This window comes from Boleophthalmus pectinirostris, unplaced genomic scaffold, assembly GCF_026225935.1.
Source record: "Boleophthalmus pectinirostris isolate CB_2022bp ecotype Guang Dong unplaced genomic scaffold, ASM2622593v1 HiC_scaffold_18, whole genome shotgun sequence".
Taxonomy (NCBI): Eukaryota; Metazoa; Chordata; class Actinopteri; order Gobiiformes; family Gobiidae; genus Boleophthalmus; species Boleophthalmus pectinirostris.
In genome coordinates, this window is record NW_026571133.1 from 43,051,525 (window position 1) to 43,079,256 (window position 27,732).

The 27,732-nt window shown below is 38.9% G+C and overlaps 2 protein-coding genes across 2 annotated transcripts; both read left to right on the forward strand.

The window, feature by feature from the left end:
* Nucleotides 1–1,218: 1,218 nt before the first annotated feature.
* Nucleotides 1,219–16,181, forward strand: LOC110163998 (glutamine synthetase). The gene is made up of 7 exons (XM_020929017.2): nt 1,219–1,308; nt 6,400–6,574; nt 9,160–9,321; nt 9,978–10,124; nt 11,748–11,875; nt 13,312–13,511; nt 15,717–16,181. The coding sequence occupies exons 2-7, from the start codon at nt 6,406–6,408 to the stop codon at nt 16,057–16,059; spliced, it is 1,149 nt and encodes a 382-aa protein (XP_020784676.1). The 5' UTR covers nt 1,219–1,308; nt 6,400–6,405; the 3' UTR covers nt 16,060–16,181.
* A 5,750-nt stretch (nt 16,182–21,931) lies between these two features.
* Nucleotides 21,932–27,712, forward strand: LOC129408879 (glutamine synthetase-like). The gene is made up of 4 exons (XM_055153210.1): nt 21,932–21,950; nt 23,277–23,404; nt 24,839–25,038; nt 27,248–27,712. The coding sequence occupies exons 1-4, from the start codon at nt 21,932–21,934 to the stop codon at nt 27,588–27,590; spliced, it is 690 nt and encodes a 229-aa protein (XP_055009185.1). The 3' UTR covers nt 27,591–27,712.
* The last annotated feature ends 20 nt before the right edge of the window (nt 27,713–27,732 follow it).

Consider the following 27,732-nt stretch of genomic DNA (forward strand, 5'->3'; position numbering starts at 1 on the left):
CGAGAACAGTTACAGGAATGACACAGGGAAAATGATTCTACTTCCTTCTCTCAAATGACACACTGTCTATTTCATGTACTAGCAGCAGTGGCAGAGTTACCAGTTTGGGGATCCTGGGCAAACTTGAGTTTGGGGCCCTCACTATAACGCACAGTTTTTTGTTTTAGTTTTTTCTTTAATATATTTATTGTCTATTTTTTCCCATTGCTCTTGAGACATGAACATCTCTATTTATTTGAATTATGGTGGATTAGAAACTTGTTTTATCAGTTCAGTCGCCTACTAGATAACGAGAACTGAAAGCAGTTTTATTTTTTTGCTAGTACAATTACATTTTTGTTTACATCCTTAACATATGATTATATTATTGTTTAAAAGTAAAATATTCTCATTTAATGTCATATTGAGAGTAAATCAAATTGCTCTGAGGCCTCGACCATTGTTTGGGTGATTGTTTGGGGGCCCCTCCAGGTTTGGGGGCTCTAGGCAGCCATCTACATTTGTCTAATGGTAGCACCACCTCTGTCTAGCAGTAAGATTTTTGCTTGTTTATATAATGATTCCTTATTTATTCTTATCAGTATTAAATTTGCATAAAGCTGTGTACTGTCTGCACTGAATTATAAACGTCTATATTGCTCCCAAGAATCGGGGAGTGCACAGTAGCATGCTAGTTGTTGTTATCTTTATACCATATTTCTGTTTTTCATATTTTCAAGATTGTAAAATCAGATAGAGCACCTTTTATTGACATTAAATACTAACAACTATTGCTAAATACTTTTTTCTAATTTTGTGTTGTGTACATTGACGTAGGACTGCCCAGCCCACATGCTTTACTGCTCTGACTGCACCGGTGTGCTTTATTTGGTTCCATGTGCTAAAAGGTGCAGAGTGGGCGGAGCCAGGCCAATCCCAGGGCTAATGAGAGGCCTGCCATCGTCACAGCAACAAGCGTCCTGTGACATCAGCATTCCTCTTTAAAGGACGAGCAGGTTGAAGCCGGTTCATCACAAACACACAAACACACAGAGTAAAACAGACGCTGCCCAAGCTCACCGGGACTCACCTGGACTCACCGGGACTCACCTGGACTCACTGAGACTCGCCTGGACTCACCTGGACACACTGAGACTCGCCTGGACTCATCTAGACTCATCTAGACTCACCTGGACTCACCGGGACTCACCTGGACTCACCGGGACTCACCTGGACTCACCTGGACACACTGAGACTCACCAGGACTCATCTAGACTCACCTGGACTCATCTAGACTCATCTAGACTCACCTGGACCCCCTGATCACAAGTAAGTAATGGGACAGACTGGGCTACACTGCATAAAGTGTTTGAATAGAAAAGTTTGAATAGAGTAGTGTTGACTTGTCTTGTAAAATGCAAATATGAATGCAAATAATGCCAATGGAAGTCTTAAAAAAATAAATAAATGTTACTATAAATCCAGATTAGCATTTGACAAGCCAAGACACTCAAATCAATATTTAAATGTTTTTATTTGAAGTAATTTTAGTTCTCCTAAATAGAACTTTTTGCACAGGATTGGCATAAGAAGTAGTTTTTGAACATAGTACATAGACGTAGTATTGAAACCCTAGTATGAAAGTGTGTGTGTGTGTGTGAGTGATGGTGGTGGTTGGAGGGGCTGATGGGTCAGATTGGCAGCCTCTCTTCTGTTAGTCTGCCCCAGGGCTGCTGTGACTTGCCACCAGTGTGGAGTGAATGAATAATGCTCTGTAAAACATCTTTGAGTGTCCAGAGAAGCACTATATAAAACTGATGTATTATTATTATTATTATTATTATTTATTTATTTATTTATTTGTATTGCATTTAACAAAGCACAATCTGTATATATTTATTCAAACTATTTCTCCAGCTGTTATATAGAACTAGGAACTGATTTAAAGTAAATGGCTTCATTGGTTGATAAGATAATTTCATGGCTAAATTAACAACGTTTCCATGGAATCAGGCCAAATAAAAGTCAGGTCTATGGAGATGCAAGCTCTTTCTTCACAATAAAAACGCATGAATTTCCAAGATTTTCAGTGCAATAAACACAACCACCATCTAAATGTTACATACTGTGACTTTATTTAGACCTACATGTGTCATAATACCTTGAAAACATGTCCCAGGGCCCACTGATTTATTATTATTGAGTCAAAGCTAAAATGTTACACAGTGAGGCTTTAAGTAGTCAGTAGCACTGCATTACTCTAACTGCTGCTGTTACTAAAACTAATACGACTACTATTACATATGCGCAGACTGGAGTGGGGATTCCAACCATCAACCTTTGGGTTAGTGGGTAAATCCTCGTCCACGGAGCTACTGTACCTCTACTCCAAATACTCTGAAATACTACTGAAGTATATTTTTGGATGTAAAGTATATAATATACCAAGAAACAGTTATCAGTCTGTTCAAATATGCGCTTTTGTATTGTTAAAGTAAAAACGATATTGGTAATGTTGAGAATTTAAGTTTAAAAAGAACTAAACCTGCTAAATTTGGTGCAGGGAAAAAATAATAATAAAAAAACGGGAAGAAATTAAAAAATAAAAACAATTTCCACTGATGAAAACTGATTTGAAGTCTGTCGAGGTGAGAGAATCTTGTAATCTCACCTCCCACTTCTCACAATAGCTGTTATCATTTCACACTTTCATTATTCTGTTTCATTCTTGTCCGGGATGGGAAAGTGGAAGCATATTTTTTCACAGACCTCAAATCTGAAAAAAAAAAACAAAAAACAAAAAGAAGAAGAAAGGAAATGAAATGAAAGTAAAAATGGTGAATGTGGAGATGAGACAGGAGTGATGTTACAAGGCTGACGAACGCACAGCTAAAACTTGAATGCTCCAAAGTAGCCGCGCCTGAGGAACCAGAATGTCCGGCTACAGATTGGGACGTGGCGGTTTACTTGTAAAAAAGAGGAAAAAACAATGAAGCTATAATTAAACTATGACTCATCTCAGGTAAAAGAGGTTCTATATTTTGTTCTGAATGTTTGGAGAATTTTGGAGAGGCGATGTCTTCTGCATTTGAGACACAAGTGATACAAATTTTCAATCTTTGTGGTTCGGTTCTGGTCTCTTTTAGAATGTAAAAGTGACTTTCATACTAGGCAATGTGGGTGAAGTGTCAGGCAGTTCTTCCACCTGGTATTCCCGGTATTCCGAGTACTAACCAGGACTCGGCTTCGGCTTAGCTTCTGAGATCAGACGAGTCTTTGAGAAGGAGGTTTGGGCACTTTCAACAAACAAAATGTACGTGGAAATGTCTGGCATATTTTCCAGCAGCTTCATAAATCACCAAATCTTCAACCAACAAGGTCCACAAAGGATAAACATTCTAACATGAACAATTTATCCACACTCTCAAGGGAAGAAAGACGAAAACTTAAAGGAGAAGAACGACCATGCATTAGTGACACACTGAACAAAACTATCGATATGGTCATGAGTAAAACAGAAGTAACTTGAGAGATTTGTGCAGTTTGATGCGACAGATGTTCACAGATTACATGTCGAACATTTAAACTGCACAAATCTCTCTGTCTATGAAAATATCTCCATCATAAAATCGATTTTAAATTTTTTGAGTGAACTAGTTACTTATTAACGAATTACTTATTACTTATGATGGCCACACCGGTTTGTCAAAGCCTGATCCCGATCAGATTTCAGAAGCTCAGCGGGGTTGGGCCCTATTAGTACTTGGATGGGATCAATGGGAATTTCAGGTGCCACAGTGGGGCACCAGTTGTAAAAACTGTCATTGTGTCCTTAGGCAAGACACTTCACCCACATTGCCTGATATGAAAGTGGTGTGTGTTTGTGTGTGTGTGTGATGGTGTGTGTGTGATGCGGACGGCAGAAGCTCAGTTGGTAGAGCGTTTGTCCACTGATCTGAAGGTTGGCGATTCAAATCCCACTCTTGACACCAACCATCATTGGTTTAGTGGTCAGCTCCACTGACCCACAGGTTGGCTGGTGTGATTCCAGCTCCCACAGATGAATGCTGTCGTTGTGTCCTTGGGCAAGACACTTAACCCACCTTGCCCACAGTGTTTGCGTACACTGGTGTGTGAATGGGTGAGTGATTCCTTGTTGTAAAGCGCTTTGAGAGCCTTGAAGGTGGAAAATTTGGCCATGACCATTTACCATGGTGGTGATCCGAAGGACCGATGGTGCAGATTGGTAGTGCTTCAATCTGCCCCAGGGCAGCTGTGGCTACAATAGTAGTTTACCACCACCAGATATGGAGTGACTGAATAATGCTCTGTAAAGTGTCTTGGAGAGAAATGTCTGTGTAAAGTGCTATATAGATTAAAAACTTACTTAGTTCTGTTTTATTCATGACTTTAATGTTAGTTTTGTTCAGTACTTCACTAATGCGGCGTCGTTGTTAGGCTTTAAGTTTTCGTCTTTCTTCCCTTGATAGTTGTGGATCAATTCTTCATGTTAGAATGTTTATCCTTTGTGGACCTTGTTAGTTGAAGATTTGGTGATGGGGCAGATTGATGATATGATATGAAGCTGGTGGAGAATACGCCAGACATTTCCACAGATATTTTACCACAGAAAACCATTAACTGGAAGTGACGTTTACCTACATCGCTGCACTTCCGGCTGTTGTGAAAAAGGTCAATTATTAATCTTTTTGATAGTTCTAAAATGCTTTTAAAGTGTATTTGACAGGCTAGACTACTTATTTCACTAAAACATAGTTAATATTAAGAGTTTATTAACAATCTGGCTTTTTTCCTAGTTTTTAAAATGTTGGTGTATATTATAGTTTGACTTTCTGGTGGGACACGGGTGGGGGTTCAGTGGTGGTGGCGGAGCTCAGAGAGGGAGGTGGAGGCTGGGTGATGCAGGGACTTGTACACAGTGGTGAGGAGCTTGACATTTATTTTGTTAATTGAAGGTTTAAAGTGACAGAAAATACTTCTTTTTCATGTAAATCGTCACTGCATTTTGGATGGTGTTTTCTGCGTTGATGACATAGGTCGAGGTATTTTGTTGTAGAACTCACTCGCTACTTGTGTTTTTGTACTTTTCTTTCCCACTTTTTTTCTACAAACTGTAAATATTGACCACAGGTGCTACCCACCCAAGTGAGAATTATAAAAATACATAATTACTTTAAAGCTTTGGCGTATGCTCTTTCACTGAAACGCTTCTGAGGTGAATACTTTTGTTTGCTTGATGTAAAAGTACACAGTTACACAGTACACACCTGTTGTATTTTCTAAAATGATTTACTCATAAAGGTCGAGTAAATACACTGTGTTTTTAACCATGGAGGATATTGGCTTTTTTAACCCAGAGACAAATTTGCACTGCATTTAAAGCCATAATATGTACTTTTTTCACCAAACAATTCAACACACAAACTGGTTTTTTCACAAACCTGACTCATATTTGGCCTGTCAGTGAGCCTCCACCTGCTTGGCCTGTTTGTCTCTCTGCAAATGTCGCTTTAATCTTCCACAGTATGACAAAAATGTATTTATCTTCATGGAGAATGTTCTGAAGTATGGGTTCCTGCAAGTGACGTAAAATGCCACCTCCACTCTATCAAAAAATATTCAGAAACTTTTAATTGAAAGAGGAAGAAGAGGAGTGACGAACACAGAGACACAACATACAAACTCAAGGATATAGCGAAAATAATGAGAAGATTTTATCACTCACCTCTTGTAAAGCTGTACATTTAAAGTGCAGCATCTCATCCACATTATCCATACAATTTGCCCTCCGCAAATAATGACATCTAGTCCACAAAACCGCGCTGTTAATCCAGTTTGAGTTGTTGTTTAAAAGTAAAAAGGTGGGAGTAGTTCCTCACGTGTGTCTGTTTACATCCATACAGCGCACGGATCGAGGTGAAGCTTCAGATTAGTGATAGTGACTCTACTTCCTGTGGACTTTATCTCTAATATTTTATGCTTTAAAAATCTTGTATCTGAAGTTTTGCACCACATTTCACAAATAATAATAACACAGTTTTGACTTGTATCTAAAGTAGAAGTGCAGCGCTCGGATCTTTTGAACACTTAAGAGTCTCAGAGTGAGTGGTCTGCAGACATATCACACTGCAGTCTTTGCCATCAGAGATTCGAAGTCTCATAAGATTCGTCTTGTGTCTGTGGCGTGCTCTTTTTGTCGCATGTTTAAAAATTGTTGTAATCCTGTAGTGTGTAGCGGCCTTTAGTGACAGTAGTGTACAGTGCTGTAAGGATTTGTGTTGTGGTTCAGGTAATATTTTAAGTAGACTTTTTAAGAGCTTACCACTTGTGTTACACTTATTTACAGTCCTCTTAGCAGTGTACAATGCAGTGAAGGTTTTTTGTTGTGTTGTGTTGCAGGTGAACATGGAGACGATGTCAGTGAGCTCGCAGCTGAACAAAAGCGTGAGGCAGCAGTACATGAACCTGCCTCAGGGGGACAAGTGTCAGGTGACGTACGTGTGGATCGACGGCAGCGGGGAGGGCCTCCGCAACAAGACCAGGACTCTGGCCCACGAGCCCAAGACCATACAGGGTACCACCACCACAATACTCTTTTATTTTTATTTTGGATGTTTGGTTTTACTCTACTTTGCTTTACTTTACTTTACTTTACACGACTCTGCTTTACTTTACTTTACTCTTCTTCACTCTGCTCTGCTTTACTTTACATTTAACTTTACTCTGTTACATTACTCTTACTTTACTCTACGTTACTTTACTTCACTCTACTCTGCTTTACTTTACTCTGCTCTGCTTTACTTCACTCTACTTCACTCTGCTCTGCTTTCCTTTACATTTAACTTTACTTCACTCCATTTTACTCTGTTATGTTACTCTTACGTTACTTAACCCCACTCTACTTCACTCTACTCTGCTTTACTTTACATTATTTTACTTTATTCTACTTCATTTTACTCTCCATTACAATAATCATACTTTACTCTACGTTACTTTACTTCACTCTCCTCTGCTTTACTATACTCTGCTTTACTTTAATCTTTACTCTACTCTACTCTACTCTGCTATATTTTACTGTATTCTACTCTACTGTACTGTACTCTACTTTACTCTTTACTTTAATCTACCCTGCTTTACTTTACTCTACTCTGGTATACTTTACTGTACTCTATTCTACTGTGCTTTAACTCTACTCTACTTTACTTTACTCTTTACTTTTACTTTACTCTATTCTACTCTACTCTGATTTACTTTACTTTACTTTTACTTTACTCTATTCTACTCTACTCTGCTTTACTTTACTTTTACTTTACTCTATTCTACTCTACTCTGCTTTACTTCACTCTACTTTACTCTTCTTCACTCAGTTCTGCTTTACTTTATTTAACTTTACACTACTCTACTTTACTCTACTCTGCTTTACTTTATTTTACTTTCAATTTACTCTACTATACTCAACTTTACTTTGCTCTGCTTTACTTTACTGTACTTAAATTTACATTCCTATACTCTACTTTACTTGACTTCACTCTACTCTGCTTTACTTCACTGTACTTCACTCTGCTTTACTTCAATCTACTTTGCCTTATTCTACTTTACTCTTGCTTCTACTTTACTACACTCTAATTTACTCTACTTTAATCTACTTTACATGGTTATTGGATCCTAATTAATAAAAGGAGCACTTGTTGCATTCATTTAAGTGAGTGAGGTCAGGGTATAAATAAATTAGAAATGTCAGTGGCTTTTTGTGAAATTTACAGTGACTTTCACAACCCTGTCAGTGGTAGAAAGTTTTAAAGGAAAGACAAGTGAATGCGAGGTCATAAAACTGCAGGGCCCCCTGACCAGACCTGACCAGACCTGACCAGGACGTGTTCTGACTGGGACCCAAGAACCAGGTGTTTGACAGTTTAGATCATTTTGGCCTGGACAAAAGACCACGCACAACCAGACCATAGTTACACCCCTTTAGTTCACTGTCACGTGTTTGACTTTTTCACATTTGGACTTGTCAGCCAGGGCATAGTGACAGTCACTTTACAATTACTACAATTACAATTAGTGCAATTACTCCAAAAATCGACTCAATTACTCACTCAAGAGTATTATATTATGTTAGGGTGAGCGGTTGTACACTTGTAGGGAGTAATATATTACATTAGGGTGGGTTATTGTACAGCTGTAGGGAGTATTATCTATTACATAAGGGCGAGTTGTTGTACAGTTGTAGGGAGTATTATCTGGTCCATAAGGGTGAGTTGTTGTACAGTTGTAGGGAGTATTATCTGGTCCAAAAGTGTGACTTATTGTACAGTTGTAGGGAGTATTATATGACATAAGGATTAGTTGTTGTACAGTTGTAGGGAGTATTATCTGTTACATAAGAGTGCGTTGTTGTACAGTTGTAGGGAGTATTATGTGTTACTTAAGGGTGCATTGTTGTACAGTTGTAAGGAGTATTATCTGTTACATAAGGGTGAGTTGTTGCACAGCTGTAGGGAGTATTATATTGCACAAAGGTGAGTTGTTGTATAGCTGTAGGGAGTATTATAGTATGTTAGGGTCAGTTGTTTAAGGGATTATCATCTGGTCCATAAAGGTGAGTTGTTGTGCAGTTGTAGGGAGTATTATCTGTTACGTAAGGGTGAGTTTGTGTACAGTTGTAGGGAGTATTATATTACATTACGGTGAGTTGTTGTACAGTTGTAGGGAGTATGATCTGTTACATAAGAGTGAGTTTTTGTGCAGGTGTAGGGAGTATTATCTGTTACATAAGGGTGAGTTTGTGTACAGTTGTAGGGAGTATTATCTGTTACATAAGAGTGAGTTGTTGTACAGTTGTAGGGAGTATTATCTGTTACATAAGAGTGAGTTGTTGTACAGTTGTAGGGAGTATTATCTGTTACATAAGAGTGAGTTGTTGTACAGTTGTAGGGAGTATTATCTGTTACATAAGGGTGAGTTGTTGTACAGTTGTAGGGAGTATTATCTGTTACATAAGAGTGAGTTGTTGTACAGTTGTAGGGAGTATTATCTGTTACATAAGGGTGAGTTGTTGTACAGTTGTAGGGAATATACTTTAACTCTCCTGAATATACAAAAATAAAAACATGAACATAAATTCAATCAAATATTGTCTCTCTGTGTGTGTGTCAGAAATCCCAGAGTGGAACTTTGACGGTTCCAGCACGTACCAGGCCGAGGGCTCCAACAGTGACATGTACCTGATCCCAGTGGCCATGTTCAGAGACCCCTTCACCCTGGACCCCAACAAACTGGTGCTGTGTGAGGTGCTCAAGTACAACCGACTGCCTGCAGGTAAACACACACACACACACCGCAATTTTATTATATTATTTGATTATTCTATTCATTTCATTCCATTAGAAAACTTGTGTACCATATTTTTGGACTTTAAGTCGCACTTTTTTTCATGGTTTGGGTGTTTCCTGCGACTTATACTCTGGTGCAACTTAAATATTAAAATGTTCACACTGAAGTGGCGAGAGGCTCTAGTCTTGTGTGTCAGTATCTGCTGTCACTGCTGCAGAAAGAGCCACTGTCCTGTCTGGTTAATCGATCACACCACTGAAAATTAAAAAGACAGCTGAGAAGACTGAACACAAATGCTCCCCAAAAGAAAATCACATTTTGCAGATTAGAATCTGCAAGTCGTGAAATCTGCAGCTGAAAACGATAATCAAGCAGCAGAAAGACAGTTTGGAATGAACGAGAAACTTGTGACACCGGGAGGATGCACCATGAAACTTTCCTGAAGTCACTGGATGGATGGACAAAGCCTGGACTTCAGTGACACCGAAACCATCCTGTCAGGATTCAGAAAGACTAATAATTCTAACTGGAACTGATGCTGAGTCTGATGACAGCTACATAGAAGAGAAATCTCTTGAATCATGTTGTGTCTTGAATACATTAGTCGTGGCTGAGACAGTGTGTGATGTTTGTGTTTTCAGAGACAAACCATCGCGCTCGCTGTAGGAAGATCATGGAGCAGGTGAAGGACGAGATGATCTGGTTTGGGATGGAGCAGGAGTACACTCTGTACGGGACGGACGGACACCCCTTTGGATGGCCCAAGAACGGATACCCCAAACCCCAGGGTGAGTCCAGCCCCCTCATGCTGTAATTTCATAGACTCGATGCTTAGATGATCAGAATACAGCAGAAAAGATCAACTTTATATGAGATGTATTGGAGTATTGTGAGTATTGTGAGTATTGTGAGATGTGAGATCATGTAGTTATGCAAAATCAACTCTGAATTTGGAGTTTTCTATCCTGTTATAACGTTCTCTTGTCAAAAACATGTTTGAAGAGGTTTCAGATGTCATTCATGCATGTTTCAATCATCTCCAAGGAACTATTTGAAGCCTCTTTACGGTTAGCTCCACCCATCAGCCTTCCACATGACCTGTTTTTCTAAATATACAAACAGAACTATACAAACTGTGCAGCAGGATACAATACAGTACTCTAGAACTTCACAAACCTCATGGCATGTGCTGTAGTTTTAGTAGAGGTACACGCTGATTGTGTTGTGATAGTGCTCTGAATGGGGAGTGACTTAGTGCGGGGAGTGAGGGCAGCCTGAAAAACTCAGTAAAACTTATTAAACATTTTAGTGTCAAACTCAGATTCACAGAGGCCAAAATTAAAAACTGGGACTAAGTCATGGGCCAAACTAAATATTGATTGAAGAATTTCAACATCATCTGCATGTTTTCTCTTCTTTTGAGATATGTAATGTTAAACCTTTTCTTATTCAAATAAATGTTTAATAATAGTTTTGCTTAAACATTGAATCCAGAACAAGTATAATATAAAATAATAACAACTTTTTAAATGTAGCCTGCGGGCAGCTCTAATACAGATTTCATATGATCTCATGGGCCAAATATAATTATATCATGGGCCAAATTTGGCCTCGGGGTCTGAGTTTGACATGTCTGTTTTAGTACGTTGTAAGGTAACATGGTGATCTTAGTATGCTATATGTTAACAGTTTATACCTTAAAGAAGTAAAATCTTCTTTCAAAAACTAAACAAAAAAATATGAATATGAATGAACATCCTTTAAGTGCTTGGCTTAGATGAGTCTGAAATAAGATGTTTTGGTGCCCCCTAGTGGATACAGCGTAGTCTACTTAGGGCTCCAGATTGTTCTCTCTAGATACACACACACACACGCACGCACACACACACGCACGCACACACACACACACACACACTTATCAATCAATCATACTTAATTTTATAGCACTTTTCATACATTTGAAATGTAGCACAAACTGCTTCACATGCAACAGAAAAATTACAATAATTAAAACCAACATCACTGTTTCATCCATATATACAGCAATTTAAACAGAAACAGAAAACAGAAAGCTCCTAAAGGTTATAGTAAAAATAAAAATGGAGAGCTAAAATCAGCATGACGCCTCTCCATGAGTTTTAGTTTGGACTCTTGGGACAGTTAAAAGATGAGACCTGGAGACCTGAGAGTCTGAAAGGCTCATATGATAAAAGCAGATACAGACCGTCAAGAGCTTTATAAACCAATAAAAGAACTTTAAAATCTGTCGATCTTACATTAACACTTTTACTATTCTGAAGATTTACAAGTCTGTCCTCCCACATCCTGAACTTGAATCCAACCAGCCTACAGCAATATAAAATAATATAATAATCAAATAATATAATCGTCTCGTGTGTGCTGTTGTGCAGGTCCATACTACTGCGGTGTGGGGGCGGGCTGTGCGTACGGCAGAGACATCGTGGAGTGTCATTATAAAGCCTGTCTGTACGCCGGGGTCAACATCTACGGCACCAACGCAGAAGTCATGCCATCACAGGTACTGAAGCGTAATAATGTCATATATCAAGTCAAACAATGGGCACTTTAAATATTCCTTCCTATGTTACGCAAAATGGACTCTTGTGAGCTTTAAGCCATGTTATAATGTTGTTATCTTCTCAAAAACCTCATTGTTCCCTTCACTACTTCTCGTACTCTGAGGTCTGAGGGCAGCGTCCAACTTATCGCCCCAAAAACAAGACTCAAAAGTGACCCTGGATTGAGTCTGGGGTGACTCTGGAGTGACCGGGCTTTTTCTGTGGTTGGCCCCAAACTTTGGAACATTCTCCCCCTCACATTAAGAGCTTCCCTTCAGTCGATTCCTTTAAGTCTCATTTAAAACCTCACGTTTACTCACCGACTTTTAACACGGCGTGACAATTGTCTTGTCTTTTATGGATTTTATTTGCCATTTGTTAATTTTAGTATTAGTATTTTTCATAGACTTGCTTATTTATTTATTTTATGCTTTATTTTATTTAATGTGTTCACTTATATTCTGCCTACCCTGTGCAGGACTTTGGAAACTTTGTGTTGGTAAAATGGATTGGATTGTAATGTCATGAAGTGGTAGTTTTCATGTTAACAGCTCCTTTTACCTAGCCAGGCTGGTGCCACCTAGTGCCTAGACTCAATTTCATTTCTCTCCAGCGACTAGGTCAGGAATCAGAATACACTAGACGGTTCGCAAAAACCCCGGAAGTGCAAATTCAGGCACTAGCCAATCAGTGAAGAGCCATATATTCAGTGTTGTCAACCATTCCTGAGATTGAGGATTTAAAGCTGGAATAAAGAAAATGTTTGGTGAATTTTATCAAGGGGAAAGACGTTATTGTCCTTCTTCCTACGGGATTTGGGAGAAGCTTAATATACCAGTTAGTCCCGTTAGATACGCCACGACCAAATAGCAGCGATTGGTCAAATAAAAAAACTACCCGCCTACCATTGAGTGAACAAATCCTAATGCTGTCAGGTCACACGGTTTCCACAAATTGAAAACAGCTGATGAACCAGGCTAGGTAAAATGTGCTACACAAATAAAGTTGGACTGGATTGGACTGTGATGTCGTGAAGCGGTAGTTTTCATGTTAACAGCTCCTTTTACCTGTAGATGTGCAATTCCAGGTCTCAAAATGATCCAAATGATTTTAGTGAAGATGTATGGAGTTTAAAAACACCGTGGAGCACTTATTTTATTACCACATGACATCACAAGGTGGTACAGAGGGAAGAACTAAAGGCTAAATCTGCAGGGTTTGTGTGTTAAAAACGTGTGGAAAACAAACAAAAACAAAAAAAAATGCAACTCCAGATCTGTTTGTGATGAGGAAACAACATTATAACACATTATAACAGATCCAAATGTGTTAATGGCTCTCGTGACTAAACAGAATCTTGTGTGTTGTGTGTTGTGTGTGTGTGTTGTGTTGACAGTGGGAGTTCCAGATCGGGCCGTGCGAGGGCCTGGACATGGGGGACCACCTATGGATGGCGCGCTTCCTCCTGCACCGCGTGTGTGAGGACTTTGGGGTGGTCTCGACCCTCGACCCCAAACCCATGATGGGCAACTGGAACGGAGCGGGCTGCCACACCAACGTCAGCACCAAGGCCATGAGGGAAGAGGGAGGACTCAAGTACGTATGACCACCTTTTACTGATCAAAAGTATATCAGAACTTTATAAATACTGATTAAGTGCGAGTCAAATGTGATCGAATTAATCAAACACGCCATAAGAAATGTGGAAGTCCTGCTCATCTCTCAGTGTGATGGTAATCAAAGGTAAACAAAGATGCACGGTTTTACTTTTATGATGGAGGTTAATCTGCACGCTCGTCCAATCCACTTTATTCAATCCGATCTTTATTCACAGAGAACATTTTATACACATGACAGTTTCAAGTGCTGCACAGTGCTGCACAGACAAATTAATACAATAAAAGACAGAAAATCATAAATAAAAACAAAAAAAATCTAAAGTGTTAAAATGCATAAAGCTAAAAATTATGTATCTAAAAATGTATAATATAAAAATGAATAAATAAAAATATATAAACAAAATGAAATTAAATACACAGAGGAGCACACATCTCACACAGTGTTAAAACCCAGAGAATAAAGACGAGCCTTAAAACCCTCCACCGTGGGGTTGATGTTTGGATATGGAGGGTGCAGAGTGTTCCAGAGCTTAGTCCTCATACAGATTTTATTGCTTTGCCTTTTGCCTTTACTGTGTTTATTTCATTTTGGACGTTTTAATTGCTTAAAAATACCATGAAAAACAGCAAGGTGACCTCTCCACAGATCTGATCTGTGAGCTGGTCTGGTGGTGGTCACCTGCTTTATCCATGGAGATAGGTACAGGGTCGCTCGACGGTAGGCGGGTATTTTTTATTTTTTTTATTTAACCAGTCGCTGCTATTTGGTCATGATGTATGTAATGCGTCAAATCCTTCAGGAAGAAGGACAATAACGTCTTTCCCCTTGATAAAATTCACCAAACATTCTCTTTGTTCTTTTAATCCTCGATCTTATTATTTGTGAATAGATGCGCCTTTTGTTTAAAAGAGACCACAATAAATGCACTGACAGGATTTTGAATGTTAAAAAACTATAAAACCAAACCATAAGGGAGCGGAAAGAGTTCACATTTCATATTTAGCCGTAAAAGTCTGATCAATTCTACACATGTAGGTGCTGTAAAGTCATGGAAAATTCACTTTTAGGTCATGAAAAAGTCATGGAAAAGTTTAAAAATTTTGTCAGTGAAAAAGAGTGAGTTACATTTCAAGGCAAAACAACAACATCTCCACAGAGACAAGCAGAGATGGCTTTAAATTGAACAAAAATATTTATAACTTATACAAAATAACAGACAGTGCACTTATGGTATTGATAAAGGAGTCAATAATTGTTGCATATTTATTCATAAATAGTGGTAAATATTAGCAAGACTCACATAGCAGAGTTGAGCACGGCTTTTTGAATCCCTGGGGCCCCCTAGAGGTTTGCAGAGAGCTGTGCAATATCTGCTGTGCCCACTTGTTTTTAATGATTATTCGTACACTCGATTTCTCTACTAAGAAAAAGACTTGATACTCGGGATGTAACAATAACCAAAATATCATGCTACTGTATCGTCAAAGTTGTCACAATAATATCATGGACCATCACAATATATCGAATTACAAGTCTCTTTGCTTAAATGAAGAGTTATGGTGCAGCAATAACTAAAAAAACACAGAGGGAACTACATAGACCATGATCCTTTGCTCCATTTCAGTGCAGACTACAAGAAGAAATAACAGTTCTAACACTTTTAGTCTTGTCAAGGCATTTTAAGAGGTTTTGTTAGCCTCAACAAAATATCGCAATAAATATCGTACCGTGAGATGTATATCATGAAAATATTGAGTAAATATTGTGCATATCGTGAAAGATTTGGATATTGTGACACCCCTAATCGTGAGCCTCCTCATCTTAATAAATATAGTTTATTATTATCGTTTATTTATTATCGTAATATTATCTTCATAAATATCGTCCCTTGAGGTTCATACCATGACGATATCGTACAGTAAGACTTGGATATCGTTATACCCCTACTCGATACTCAACTAATCCCTCAGTGGTCCATGGGCTTGTACTAGTCCATAGGAAAAGTTTATTTCTGTCCTGTGAATGTGACCTTTTAGTATCACTAACAGCTCAAATGAGTATCTAGTTTCAATATTATAGTTTTGGTATTGATCAGTATCAGATTTTCGATACTTTTGACCACTCTAGTCTATATCAAAGCGCTCTTGAGTTCCACATCTTAACACATCTTCTCCTCCTCAGGTTCATCGAGGAGGCCACGGAGAAGCTCGCCAAACGCCACGAGAAGCACATCCAGCTGTACGACCCCAACGGAGGCCGGGACAACCAGAGGCGCCTGACGGGCCACCACGAGACCTCCAGCATCCACGACTTCTCCACCGGCGTAGCCAACCGCGCCGCCAGCATCCGCATCCCTCGCCACGTGGGCCAGGAGAAGAGGGGATACTTCGAGGACCGCAGACCCGCCGCCAACTGTGACCCCTACTCCGTCACCATGATCCTGGCCGAGACCATGCTCATAGACCCGGACGAGCAGGACAAAGAGTACGACTTCGAGAAGGAGTACATGTTCGACAAAGAGTAGAGCGGGGTAGTCGTAGGATGTTACTGTAGCTTTATTTCAAAGTACTGTGAGTGTGTCATTGTTTACTGCCATATCTTGTACATGTTGTGTATTTAAATATTATTAAATTAAATCTAAATTGTTGTGTGTGTGTGTTTTTTATCATTTCATTTTGTAGTAATCAGAGATGGGCAGAGTAAAACTGGCCAGTGTTAAAAAAGCATGGTAAAAAATAAAGTTTCAGATAACCTCAATTAGAACCCTGCATTAGGTTTTAACACCCAAAAGATGATTTAGGAAGAAATTTGGAAGAAAAATTTAATGTTCTAGAGGTTGCTCAAGCTGCATGAAGTTTTAAAGCTCCTGCAGATGATTTGGTTTTCCTTAAGAAGCTTCACAATATGAAAATACAAAAGTAATAATAAGAAAAGAATAAAAATAAGAAAGTACCTTAACGGCTTTGGGTCGACATCTTTGGTACTTGAGTGGAGAAATGTTTGGCCTGGTATTCTTCCACTCCAATGTGAAAGAAGAACAGAAAAAGCTGATGGTTCACCATATGATGGAAAAGGAAAGTTCAGAGGTTCCACAAAAGTGATGTGATGCTCTTAATCAAACAAATTATGAAGGGAACAGATCAGTGAGTTTGTCTCCACCAGCACCATGTTCAAAGCTCTTGATCTGCCAAAAACATTCTGAACAGTTCCCCTGCAGCAGACTGGGCTGATGATGCAGACTTTCAGAAGGAACTAAAACTGTGCATTCCAGGAAAGTGTCAGTGATGTTACTGAAAGGAGGTGAAGCTTATTCAAGATTTTAACTGTAGCTGAACAAAGAATGAAGATCAGAAACGGTTTCTACTGCAGGAGTCAAAGACACGGGCACATCTTTAATGACGCCAACACACACACAGTGGAGCTGGACTTTCTAAGCAACTTTTTAAAGTTATTTATTTTATTTTTTTAAATGCAGTTTATGTTTGCAGAATTGCAGAATGAAATGACAAATTATTCGAGTTTGCCTTATTTATTTGGTTCTGTGTGATAGTACAGACCCTATAGGGCAATTTTCAAGTTTCAGTTTTCAACCTCAAAATGTGAATTAATTTGTACAAAATTTGGATCCAAATATTTGGCCAGATATGGAACCAAATGCAGGGTCCTAATCTACAGAATCTGACAACCCTACTGAGAACTGAGTCACTGTTTTGATGTAAAAAAAAAAGTTGTTGTGGGGGGGGGCATGATTGGCAGCCATGCTTCCATCAGGCAGCCCCAGGTTAACTGTGAACACAGTAGTAGCTTACCACCACTGGGTATGGAGTGACTGAATAATGCTCTGTAAAGCGTCTTTGTGACATATGTCTGTGAAAAGCACAATATATATAAACACTTACTTACTGACTTACTTACTATTTAATGGGGCACTATGTCACTTTTCTGATAGAGGGTCCGCCCCTTGTTTGTCTCCATGGAGATGCTGTTACCAGTAAAAACTCTATTTGATTTGAACATGTTTACTTCATATTAGGGGAGACAGTCAGGTCATGTGTGTGAAATTCAAACTCCAAACCTCTTTTAATGATGAAGTATGATTGATGCAGTAAAAAGAAGATACAGTATTTGACCACTAGAGGAGGCCAGAGATACTTTTTTTCCCCCATGGAGAGGTCCGGTAACAGCAGCTCTTCATTCTGAGAAGGTGACCGTATTGTCAGCGCGTTGTTCGATGAGNCGACGCACGCCGTCTCCACGAACTCAGCTCTGCAATCAACAGGTCTGTAGCATATATATACACACACTTGTTCTTCATCTGTTCTGTCCTCGGCCAACGAATATGAGTATTACAGCCAAATAAACAAACCAATGGCAATTAAAAGACTAATGATATGCTTCTTAGTGTCGAACTTCAAAATAAGTCCTCCCTGGTCATAATTAAACCAGCTGATTTTAGACTTTCGAAAAGACTGTAAATGCCAGATTAACTTAAAATGTGGACAAGGAAGAACATGTTACATTTGCAAAAGTTTTATTTACAGTCTTACTCTAGTTGCAGTTGGGTAGCCATAATGCAGAATGTGGCCAATAATAGATTGATAGTAAATCTGTCATGATAATTACTTTATCGACTTCAATATATGTAAGCTGGAACAATATATATTGAGTATCAGTATTTATTGTGTGCACAAATTCTTTGCAATGGTTTGGACAGTTTATATAATAAGGAAAGATTTGAGCTTTAGAGGGTAGAATAAACAATGATTAAGGCTTCATTCTGCTATTTATTTGTTGCAGCTCATGCCGTATAATGATACCCTGTCTAAAAATACATTTACTGGAGTTATGCTGCTTTGTGTCAGAAGCATAAAGCGGTTTTATCGTGATATTTCTCTGTAGTGATATATTGTGCTTCAAAATCTGTTATCGTGACACTCCTAGCTGATAGTCATGAAGTTCTGCCTCACTGGTTTCGGTCAAAGTAGCTGAATTGCAGGATAAATCTATAGTATTGTTACTGTGGCTTCAACTGTTGCTTCCCCTTCACAGCACATATCAGCGCTTCATCTCTATAACAGACTTGACTCCTATCTTCCTTCAGTTTGCTCTCGTACATGGGCGCTTGTGAAAATTGCTGCCTATTATGGTAAAATGGCTGCTGCAAACAGGCGACTCCAGTGTGACCTTGCTGCTGAGGCTTTTTATTAAACAGCTCGCTCCTTTGCCCACATCACACAGAGTCACCAATTTCTCTTGTCTAGCTAATGGTTTCTTTCTTCCATTTCATGCCATTTTTAAATTTGACTCGGCCCCAGTGTCGTGATACACTCAGAGAACCCCAGACTTCCCTTCTTGTGTCCTTGTTGTGAGATGATGTACTGTAAAGGTGCAAGCAGAAACCAATGACACACTTTTTATGTTTCTTTTATTAAAGGTGCATTGCACAACTTTTCTGGTGGAGGGTCCATCACCTGCTTGTCTTCATGTAGATGTTATTGCTTTATCTATAATGTTCCACGATAGAGATCAAACCTGTCTATCTCAAGGGAGACACCTATAGGCTACATTGTGGAGAGGCAACCCTATTCACAGAGAAAATTATTGTATTTTTGAGCACACTTGTACTGAATAAACGCTAGATAGATGTGTTTAATGTCATATCCTGGAACCAAAGCAATAACATCTCCACTGAGACAAGCAGATGATTAGCCTGATTCATCAGCCGGTTTCACTTCGTGGAAACTGTCTGACCTTGCAGCAGTAGGATTTGTTCTCTCGACTGTAGGCGGGTCCTTTTTTTATTTAACCAATCGCTGCTATTTGGTCATGACATATGTAATGCACTGGAATTATCAGTGGTGTTCAAATAATTGCTGGCACAACAGCAAACAAAGCAGAGAGTGAACATGTCTGTTAGAGATCATTGTCGTTTCTGCGAGATGAAGTTATGAATTAAAGGTGCAATAAAAAATGCGAAATTAGTATTTGACAAAGGAAGTCCAAAGGAGGATAGCATATGCAGTCTGCTATCGCAACTCGGGTTGGTTCAGCTCTTCATTGATTGGCTGGTGCGCGGTCTACAGTTTCTGGGGTTCTTGCAAACCGTAGTGTATTCTGATTCGCTGGAGAAAAAAGAAATCTGCAGGGTTTGTGTGTTAAACATGTGGGAATGAAACAAAACACTCCAGATATGTTTTTTATGAGGAAACATTATATCAGAGAACAAAAAATAGTGTGATGTGGGCCCTTTAAAATGTCCATATAAAATAATCATATTATATTCTTTAAAAAGTGAATTCTAATTTGCATGTAAAGACAGTAAAAAATACTGTTGCATAAACTAGATAATGCTTTTAACTTTAGCCCACTCACTGCATGCTATTGTGTTCTTTTGTATACAATGCCAAAAGTGCACTGTAATCAAATCTTGCATCATACCAACTTGCCTATTGGTTTCTTTATTCACTGCCATTTTAAAATTTGCCACACTGACGTGATACACTGAGACGGAAATCTTCGGACTTCCCTGGATCTTGCTAAATGGAGAAGCGCTCAGAGGTTGGGGCCATTGGAGCAGAAAGATGGGACGATTAATGCAGCCTGGCGTCCGTGTTAACTGCAATCAATGTCTAGTAATGGCCTCTTTAATGTGAAGGGAGCACTGCTAGTCTCACTACAGGACCTGAGTCTGATACTCCATTAGGGCTGTAACCATGTCTATTGTCACCAGCTCAGACAGTGACCACAACATGAGCGGATATGTCCTGTCTGTAAATCTTTAGAAGGAATCTGTGTGTACTGGGATGTGCATGTTTTTCCAATAGGCTGCTGATGAACTCAATAATTTAATGGTAAAATAGTAATGGTCACACTTTTATATCGTACTTTTACACCTGAAATGCGCTCAAAGTGGTTTATATCAAAGAACCACTCACCCATGTACACACACATTCATACACCAATGTAGGCAGACACTGGGGGCAAGGGAGGTTAAGTGTCTTGCCTAAGGACACAACAACAACGTCTGTCTTATTAAAGAACATATGGTACTTCAGACTGCTAAATAGTTATAATCTACAGCATCACATCCATGGATCATTATGTTCTAACTTGCACATTTTAAGTCGCAATGTTCATCTAAAATGATTTCATAAAAGAAACATCTGTGTTAAAAAACTGTGGTGCCTTGTAAATGTCATCACAACAAAGACTCGTAAACTCTGACTGACAGCCACAGATCACACTAGCTGCACAACGCTGCCAAAATCCTACATCTAATCCTTGATCAAGAAAAATAAAATTGAAGGAGGAGGTAAATACAGAGCAGTGGGCGTATGCCAGTGGTGGTGAAAACAGGTTGATTGGCAATATATCTTGAAAATAAGTGATTAAAGTTTACTCAAACATGCACAAATCAAATACAACTTTGAGACGCTAAATGAAAAGTGGAAACAACTATAACATGGTTAAAAGCTCTGAAAATTGGATTTTAATACATTAATCTTAGCACTTCTCGTAGCACTTCTCCAGATGCTTTTGTGCATCATTCCTTCACTCTTTCAGTTCAGCCGTGGTAAGATATTACTGTACTCATGGGTTTCAGACAAATGATTCCTTCCGATTTTGAGAGGACCTTTTCCCCATTCAAAGATATATTTAATTTGAATTGTGTAAATGTATGAAAACAATGCAAAACTAACTATACTGAGTGTTTCTGTTTGAGAGAAGAACTGAGCCCAAATATGCACTTGTTTGTGTGTTAAACATGTTTGAATGAAACGACTCCAGATATGTTTGTAATGAGGAAACAACATTATAACATAGATCAGAAAATAGTTTAACATGGGCTCTTTAAATATTATGCCAACAGAGAGTACTATTGCCATAGCTTAAAACTCATGAATAGCCAATTTGTGCCTGGTGGTGGTGAAGAGTTTAGCTCAAGGACACAATAACACATATGCATTGGTTAGAGCTGGGAGTGAACTGCCAACCTTCCCTGTAATGGTTTATCATAACTCCACAGTAACAGGAAATATTTTGACATACACGTTTCAGCTCTCCACAAAGAAATTATCGTTATAGAAGATAATGACTGAATCTGAAATAGTGCTAATGCTAATTGCTGCAGATAATAGCAAAAATAAAGTCTTGGAGCCAACTTGGAATCACTTCACCATTGTAAGAATTTGAGCAGCAAGAAATCGTTTTTGAATTACATGATCCAGCTCCACATAACTGCAAACTGCGGTCATAATAGAGGGTGGTTGAGACCATTCTTCTAGATAATAATCGGTTAGAGCCTCTTTGAAAAAACTCCATTCCCCAAAAATCAACAAGCTAAATGTGTGGCAATTTGAGACTGGTATTGTAACAGGAGCAGTCTGAAAGGAACCATGGAGTCAGGCAGCTATTGTTAGTACAGAAACCAGTGTGGAGAAAAGAGCTGAATGAAAGTGATATTGACAGATAAAAAATGGTGGGTAGTAACATTTCTTCACAAAAAACATCATTCAATTCTCTGTAAAGATGAGGCATAAAGGTGGATTGTGTAACTTTTCTAATGGAGGGTTTGTCAAATGCTTTTCTCCATGGAGATGTTATTGCTCTGTGTGGAATGTTTCACAGTATGGCATTAAACACTTTCTATCTTCATAGAGGCCAAACCAGGCCAAGTTACAAGTCAGATCTATGGAGAGGCAACCCCATTCTTGTTTTTTTTAGGTATTTTTAAGATCTAAAACCACCTGTAATAAATGAATAATAAATGTAAAGTAGAGCTGTGTATGTGTGTAACTGCATGTATGTTGTACTTTTGTGGTGCATTTGAGGTAACTCTTATTAAAGACAGACTGGGCATTGGACCAGACTACAGGCGTCCGACTGAGCACAGCCCTGAGGATTAATGTCCCGCGTTCATTTGCATAAACACATATTGCCACAGCAGGCACAGTTAGGACAAGCAGTATTTGTATCCATAATGAGGCCAGAAGTCACAAAATGGCAACTCCTTTTCAAGGTTACTCTAATAACAAACTTTAAAATTATCAAAAATTTTAAATGTGTTAAAATGTATATTCACAACTAAGGTGTATGGTAAGGTTACTGTATTTTTTATTTATTTATATATATATATATATATATTATATATATATATATATATATATATATATATATATATATATATATTTATTTTTTTTTTTTTTTTTTTTTTAATAAAACTACATTTCTCCCTTGACAAAATTAGTTCTTGGTCTACATCATATTACAAATGAGTTTGTAAATGTTCTCCGTCCATGGCAGCACTTCAGTGGCTTGTTCACATCTCACACAATGATCCATGTTTTGGTTTGTTAAGTGGGCATGTACTTATGGTGATAAAAAACAGACTTATGATCTCATTCCTGTGATGCCATTTTGAAGAGATCGTTAGAAATCAATTCAGTGGTTCTGAATCTTTTTAATGGAGCTCCAGACTCAAACCCTTCCTGCCCACTCCTCTTCTTGGTCATTCTTTGTCATGCTCTGAGAGAATGACTGGTGGATTCAGTCAATCAGAGTGACGCGTGAAGTGTCAGTTGCTTCTGGTGCAAACATTTCATGTGTTGCATTTGCACACACAGCTTATATGAAGCATTGACAAGTCGACCACATCCTGAACTTGAATCCAACCAGCCTACAGCAATATAAAATAATATAATAATCAAATAATATAATCGTCTCGTGTGTGCTGTTGTGCAGGTCCATACTACTGCGGTGTGGGGGCGGGCTGTGCGTACGGCAGAGACATCGTGGAGTGTCATTATAAAGCCTGTCTGTACGCCGGGGTCAACATCTACGGCACCAACGCAGAAGTCATGCCATCACAGGTACTGAAGCGTAATAATGTCATATATCAAGTCAAACAATGGGCACTTTAAATATTCCTTCCTATGTTACGCAAAATGGACTCTTGTGAGCTTTAAGCCATGTTATAATGTTGTTATCTTCTCAAAAACCTCATTGTTCCCTTCACTACTTCTCGTACTCTGAAGTCTGAGGGCAGCGTCCAACTTATCGCCCCAAAAACAAGACTCAAAAGTGACCCTGGATTGAGTCTGGGGTGACTCTGGAGTGACCGGGCTTTTTCTGTGGTTGGCCCCAAACTTTGGAACATTCTCCCCCTCACATTAAGAGCTTCCCTTCAGTCGATTCCTTTAAGTCTCATTTAAAACCTCACGTTTACTCACCGACTTTTAACACGGCGTGACAATTGTCTTGTCTTTTATGGATTTTATTTGCCATTTGTTAATTTTAGTATTAGTATTTTTCATAGACTTGCTTATTTATTTATTTTATGCTTTATTTTATTTAATGTGTTCACTTATATTCTGCCTACCCTGTGCAGGACTTTGGAAACTTTGTGTTGGTAAAATGGATTGGATTGTAATGTCATGAAGTGGTAGTTTTCATGTTAACAGCTCCTTTTACCTAGCCAGGCTGGTGCCACCTAGTGCCTAGACTCAATTTCATTTCTCTCCAGCGACTAGGTCAGGAATCAGAATACACTAGACGGTTCGCAAAAACCCCGGAAGTGCAAATTCAGGCACCGACCAATCAGTGAAGAGCCATATATTCAGTGTTGTCAACCATTCCTGAGATTGAGGATTTAAAGCTGGAATAAAGAAAATGTTTGGTGAATTTTATCAAGGGGAAAGACGTTATTGTCCTTCTTCCTACGGGATTTGGGAGAAGCTTAATATACCAGTTAGTCCCGTTAGATACGTCACGACCAAATAGCAGCGATTGGTCAAATAAAAAAACTACCCGCCTACCATTGAGTGAACAAATCCTAATGCTGTCAGGTCACACGGTTTCCACAAATTGAAAACAGCTGATGAACCAGGCTAGGTAAAATGTGCTACACAAATAAAGTTGGACTGGATTGGACTGTGATGTCGTGAAGCGGTAGTTTTCATGTTAACAGCTCCTTTTACCTGTAGATGTGCAATTCCAGGTCTCAAAATGATCCAAATGATTTTAGTGAAGATGTATGGAGTTTAAAAACCCCGTGGAGCACTTATTTTATTACCACATGACATCACAAGGTGGTACAGAGGGAAGAACTAAAGGCTAAATCTGCAGGGTTTGTGTGTTAAACATGTGGAAAACAAACAAAAACAAAAAAAAATGCAACTCCAGATCTGTTTGTGATGAGGAAACAACATTATAACACATTATAACAGATCCAAATGTGTTAATGGCTCTCGTGACTAAACAGAATCTTGTGTGTTGTGTGTTGTGTGTGTGTGTTGTGTTGACAGTGGGAGTTCCAGATCGGGCCGTGCGAGGGCCTGGACATGGGGGACCACCTATGGATGGCGCGCTTCCTCCTGCACCGCGTGTGTGAGGACTTTGGGGTGGTCTCGACCCTCGACCCCAAACCCATGATGGGCAACTGGAACGGAGCGGGCTGCCACACCAACGTCAGCACCAAGGCCATGAGGGAAGAGGGAGGACTCAAGTACGTATGACCACCTTTTACTGATCAAAAGTATATCAGAACTTTATAAATACTGATTAAGTGCGAGTCAAATGTGATCGAATTAATCAAACACGCCATAAGAAATGTGGAAGTCCTGCTCATCTCTAGGTATGATTATAATCAAAAGTAAACAAAGATGCACGGTTTTACTTTTATGATGGAGGTTAATCTGCACACTCGTCCAATCCACTTTATTCAATCTGATCTTTATTCACAGAGAACATTTTATACACATGACAGTTTCAAGTGCTGCACAGACAAATTAATACAATAAAAGACAGAAAATCATAAATAAAAACAAAAAAAATCTAAAGTGTTAAAATGCATAAAGCTAAAAATTATGTATCTAAAAATGTATAATATAAAAATGAATAAATAAAATATATAAACAAAATGAAATGAAATACACAGAGGAGCACACATCTCACACAGTGTTAAAACCCAGAGAATAAAGACGAGCCTTAAAACCCTCCACCGTGGGGTTGATGTTTGGATATGGAGGGTGCAGAGTGTTCCAGAGCTTAGTCCTCATACAGATTTTATTGCTTTGCCTTTTGCCTTTACTGTTTATTTCATTTTGGACGTTTTAATTGCTTAAAAATACCATGAAAAACAGCAAGGTGACCTCTCCACAGATCTGATCTGTGAGCTGGTCTGGTGGTGGTCACCTGCTTTATCCATGGAGATAGGTACAGGGTCGCTCGACGGTAGGCGGGTATTTTTATTTTTTTTATTTAACCAGTCGCTGCTATTTGGTCATGATGTATGTAATGCGTCAAATCCTTTCAGGAAGAAGGACAATAACGTCTTTCCCCTTGATAAAATTCACCAAACATTCTCTTTGTTCTTTTAATCCTCGATCTTATTATTTGTGAATAGATGCGCCTTTTGTTTAAAAGAGACCACAATAAATGCACTGACAGGATTTTGAATGTTAAAAAACTATAAAACCAAACCATAAGGGGAGCGGAAAGAGTTCACATTTGATATTTAGCCGTAAAAGTCTGATCAATTCTACACATGTAGGTGCTGTAAAGTCATGGAAAATTCACTTTAGGTCATGAAAAAGTCATGGAAAAGTTTAAAAATTTTGTCAGTGAAAAAGAGTGAGTTACATTTCAAGGCAAAACAACAACATCTCCACAGAGACAAGCAGAGATGGCTTTAAATTGAACAAAAATATTTATAACTTATACAAAATAACAGACAGTGCACTTATGGTATTGATAAAGGAGTCAATAATTGTTGCATATTTATTCATAAATAGTGGTAAATATTAGCAAGACTCACATAGCAGCGTTGAGCACGGCTTTTTGAATCCCTGGGGCCCCCTAGAGGTTTGCAGAGAGCTGTGCAATATCTGCTGTGCCCACTTGTTTTTAATGATTATTCGTACACTCGATTTCTCTACTAAGAAAAAGACTTGATACTCGGGATGTAACAATAACTAAAATATCGTGCTACTGTATCGTCAAAGTTCTCACAATAATATCATGGACCATCACAATATATCGAATTATAAGTCTCTTTGCTTAAATGAAGAGTTATGGTGCAGCAATAACTAAAAAAAACACAGAGGGAACTACATATAGACCATGATCCTTTGCTCCATTTCAGTGCAGACTACAAGAAGAAATAACAGTTCTAACACTTTTAAGTCTTAGTTGTTTAGATTAAGTCTTGTCAAGGCATTTTAAGAGGTTTTGTTAGCCTCAACAAAATATCGCAATAAATATCGTACCGTGAGATGTATATCATGAAAATATTGAGTAAATATTGCGCATATCGTGAAAGATTTGGATATTGTGACACCCCTAATCGTGAGCCTCCTCATCTTAATAAATATAGTTTATTATTATCGTTTATTTATTATCGTAATATTATCTTCATAAATATCGTCCCTTGAGGTTCATACCATGACGATATCGTACAGTAAGACTTGGATATCGTTATACCCCTACTCGATACTCAACTAAGTGGTCCATGGGCGTGTACTAGTCCATAGGAAAAGTTTATTTCTGTCCTGTGAATGTGACATCTTAGTATCACTAGCAGCTCAAATGAGTATCTAGTTTCAATATTATAGTTTTGGTATTGATCAGTATCAGATTTTCGATACTTTTGACCACCTTAGTCTATATCAAAGCGCTCTTGAGTTCCACATCTTAACACATCTTCTCCTCCTCAGGTTCATCGAGGAGGCCACGGAGAAGCTCGCCAAACGCCACGAGAAGCACATCCAGCTGTACGACCCCAACGGAGGCCGGGACAACCAGAGGCGCCTGACGGGCCACCACGAGACCTCCAGCATCCACGACTTCTCCACCGGCGTAGCCAACCGCGCCGCCAGCATCCGCATCCCTCGCCACGTGGGCCAGGAGAAGAGGGGATACTTCGAGGACCGCAGACCCGCCGCCAACTGTGACCCCTACTCCGTCACCATGATCCTGGCCGAGACCATGCTCATAGACCCGGACGAGCAGGACAAAGAGTACGACTTCGAGAAGGAGTACATGTTCGACAAAGAGTAGAGCGGGGTAGTCGTAGGATGTTACTGTAGCTTTATTTCAAAGTACTGTGAGTGTGTCATTGTTTACTGCCATATCTTGTACATGTTGTGTATTTAAATATTATTAAATTAAATCTAAATTGTTGTGTGGTGTGTTTTTATCA

Excerpts from the sequence above, each read along its gene's own strand:
- LOC129408879 (XM_055153210.1), top strand. Across the intron at positions 23,405-24,838 it reads CAGAAGTCATGCCATCACAG|TGGGAGTTCCAGATCGGGCC; the intron begins GTACTGAAGCGT and ends TTGTGTTGACAG. Across the intron at positions 25,039-27,247 it reads AGGGAAGAGGGAGGACTCAA|GTTCATCGAGGAGGCCACGG; the intron begins GTACGTATGACC and ends TCTCCTCCTCAG.
- LOC110163998 (XM_020929017.2), top strand. The coding sequence starts at position 6,406 with ATGGAGACGATGTCAGTGAGCTCGCAGCTGAACAAAAGCGTGAGGCAG. Across the intron at positions 9,322-9,977 it reads GTACAACCGACTGCCTGCAG|AGACAAACCATCGCGCTCGC; the intron begins GTAAACACACAC and ends TTGTGTTTTCAG. Across the intron at positions 13,512-15,716 it reads AGGGAAGAGGGAGGACTCAA|GTTCATCGAGGAGGCCACGG; the intron begins GTACGTATGACC and ends TCTCCTCCTCAG.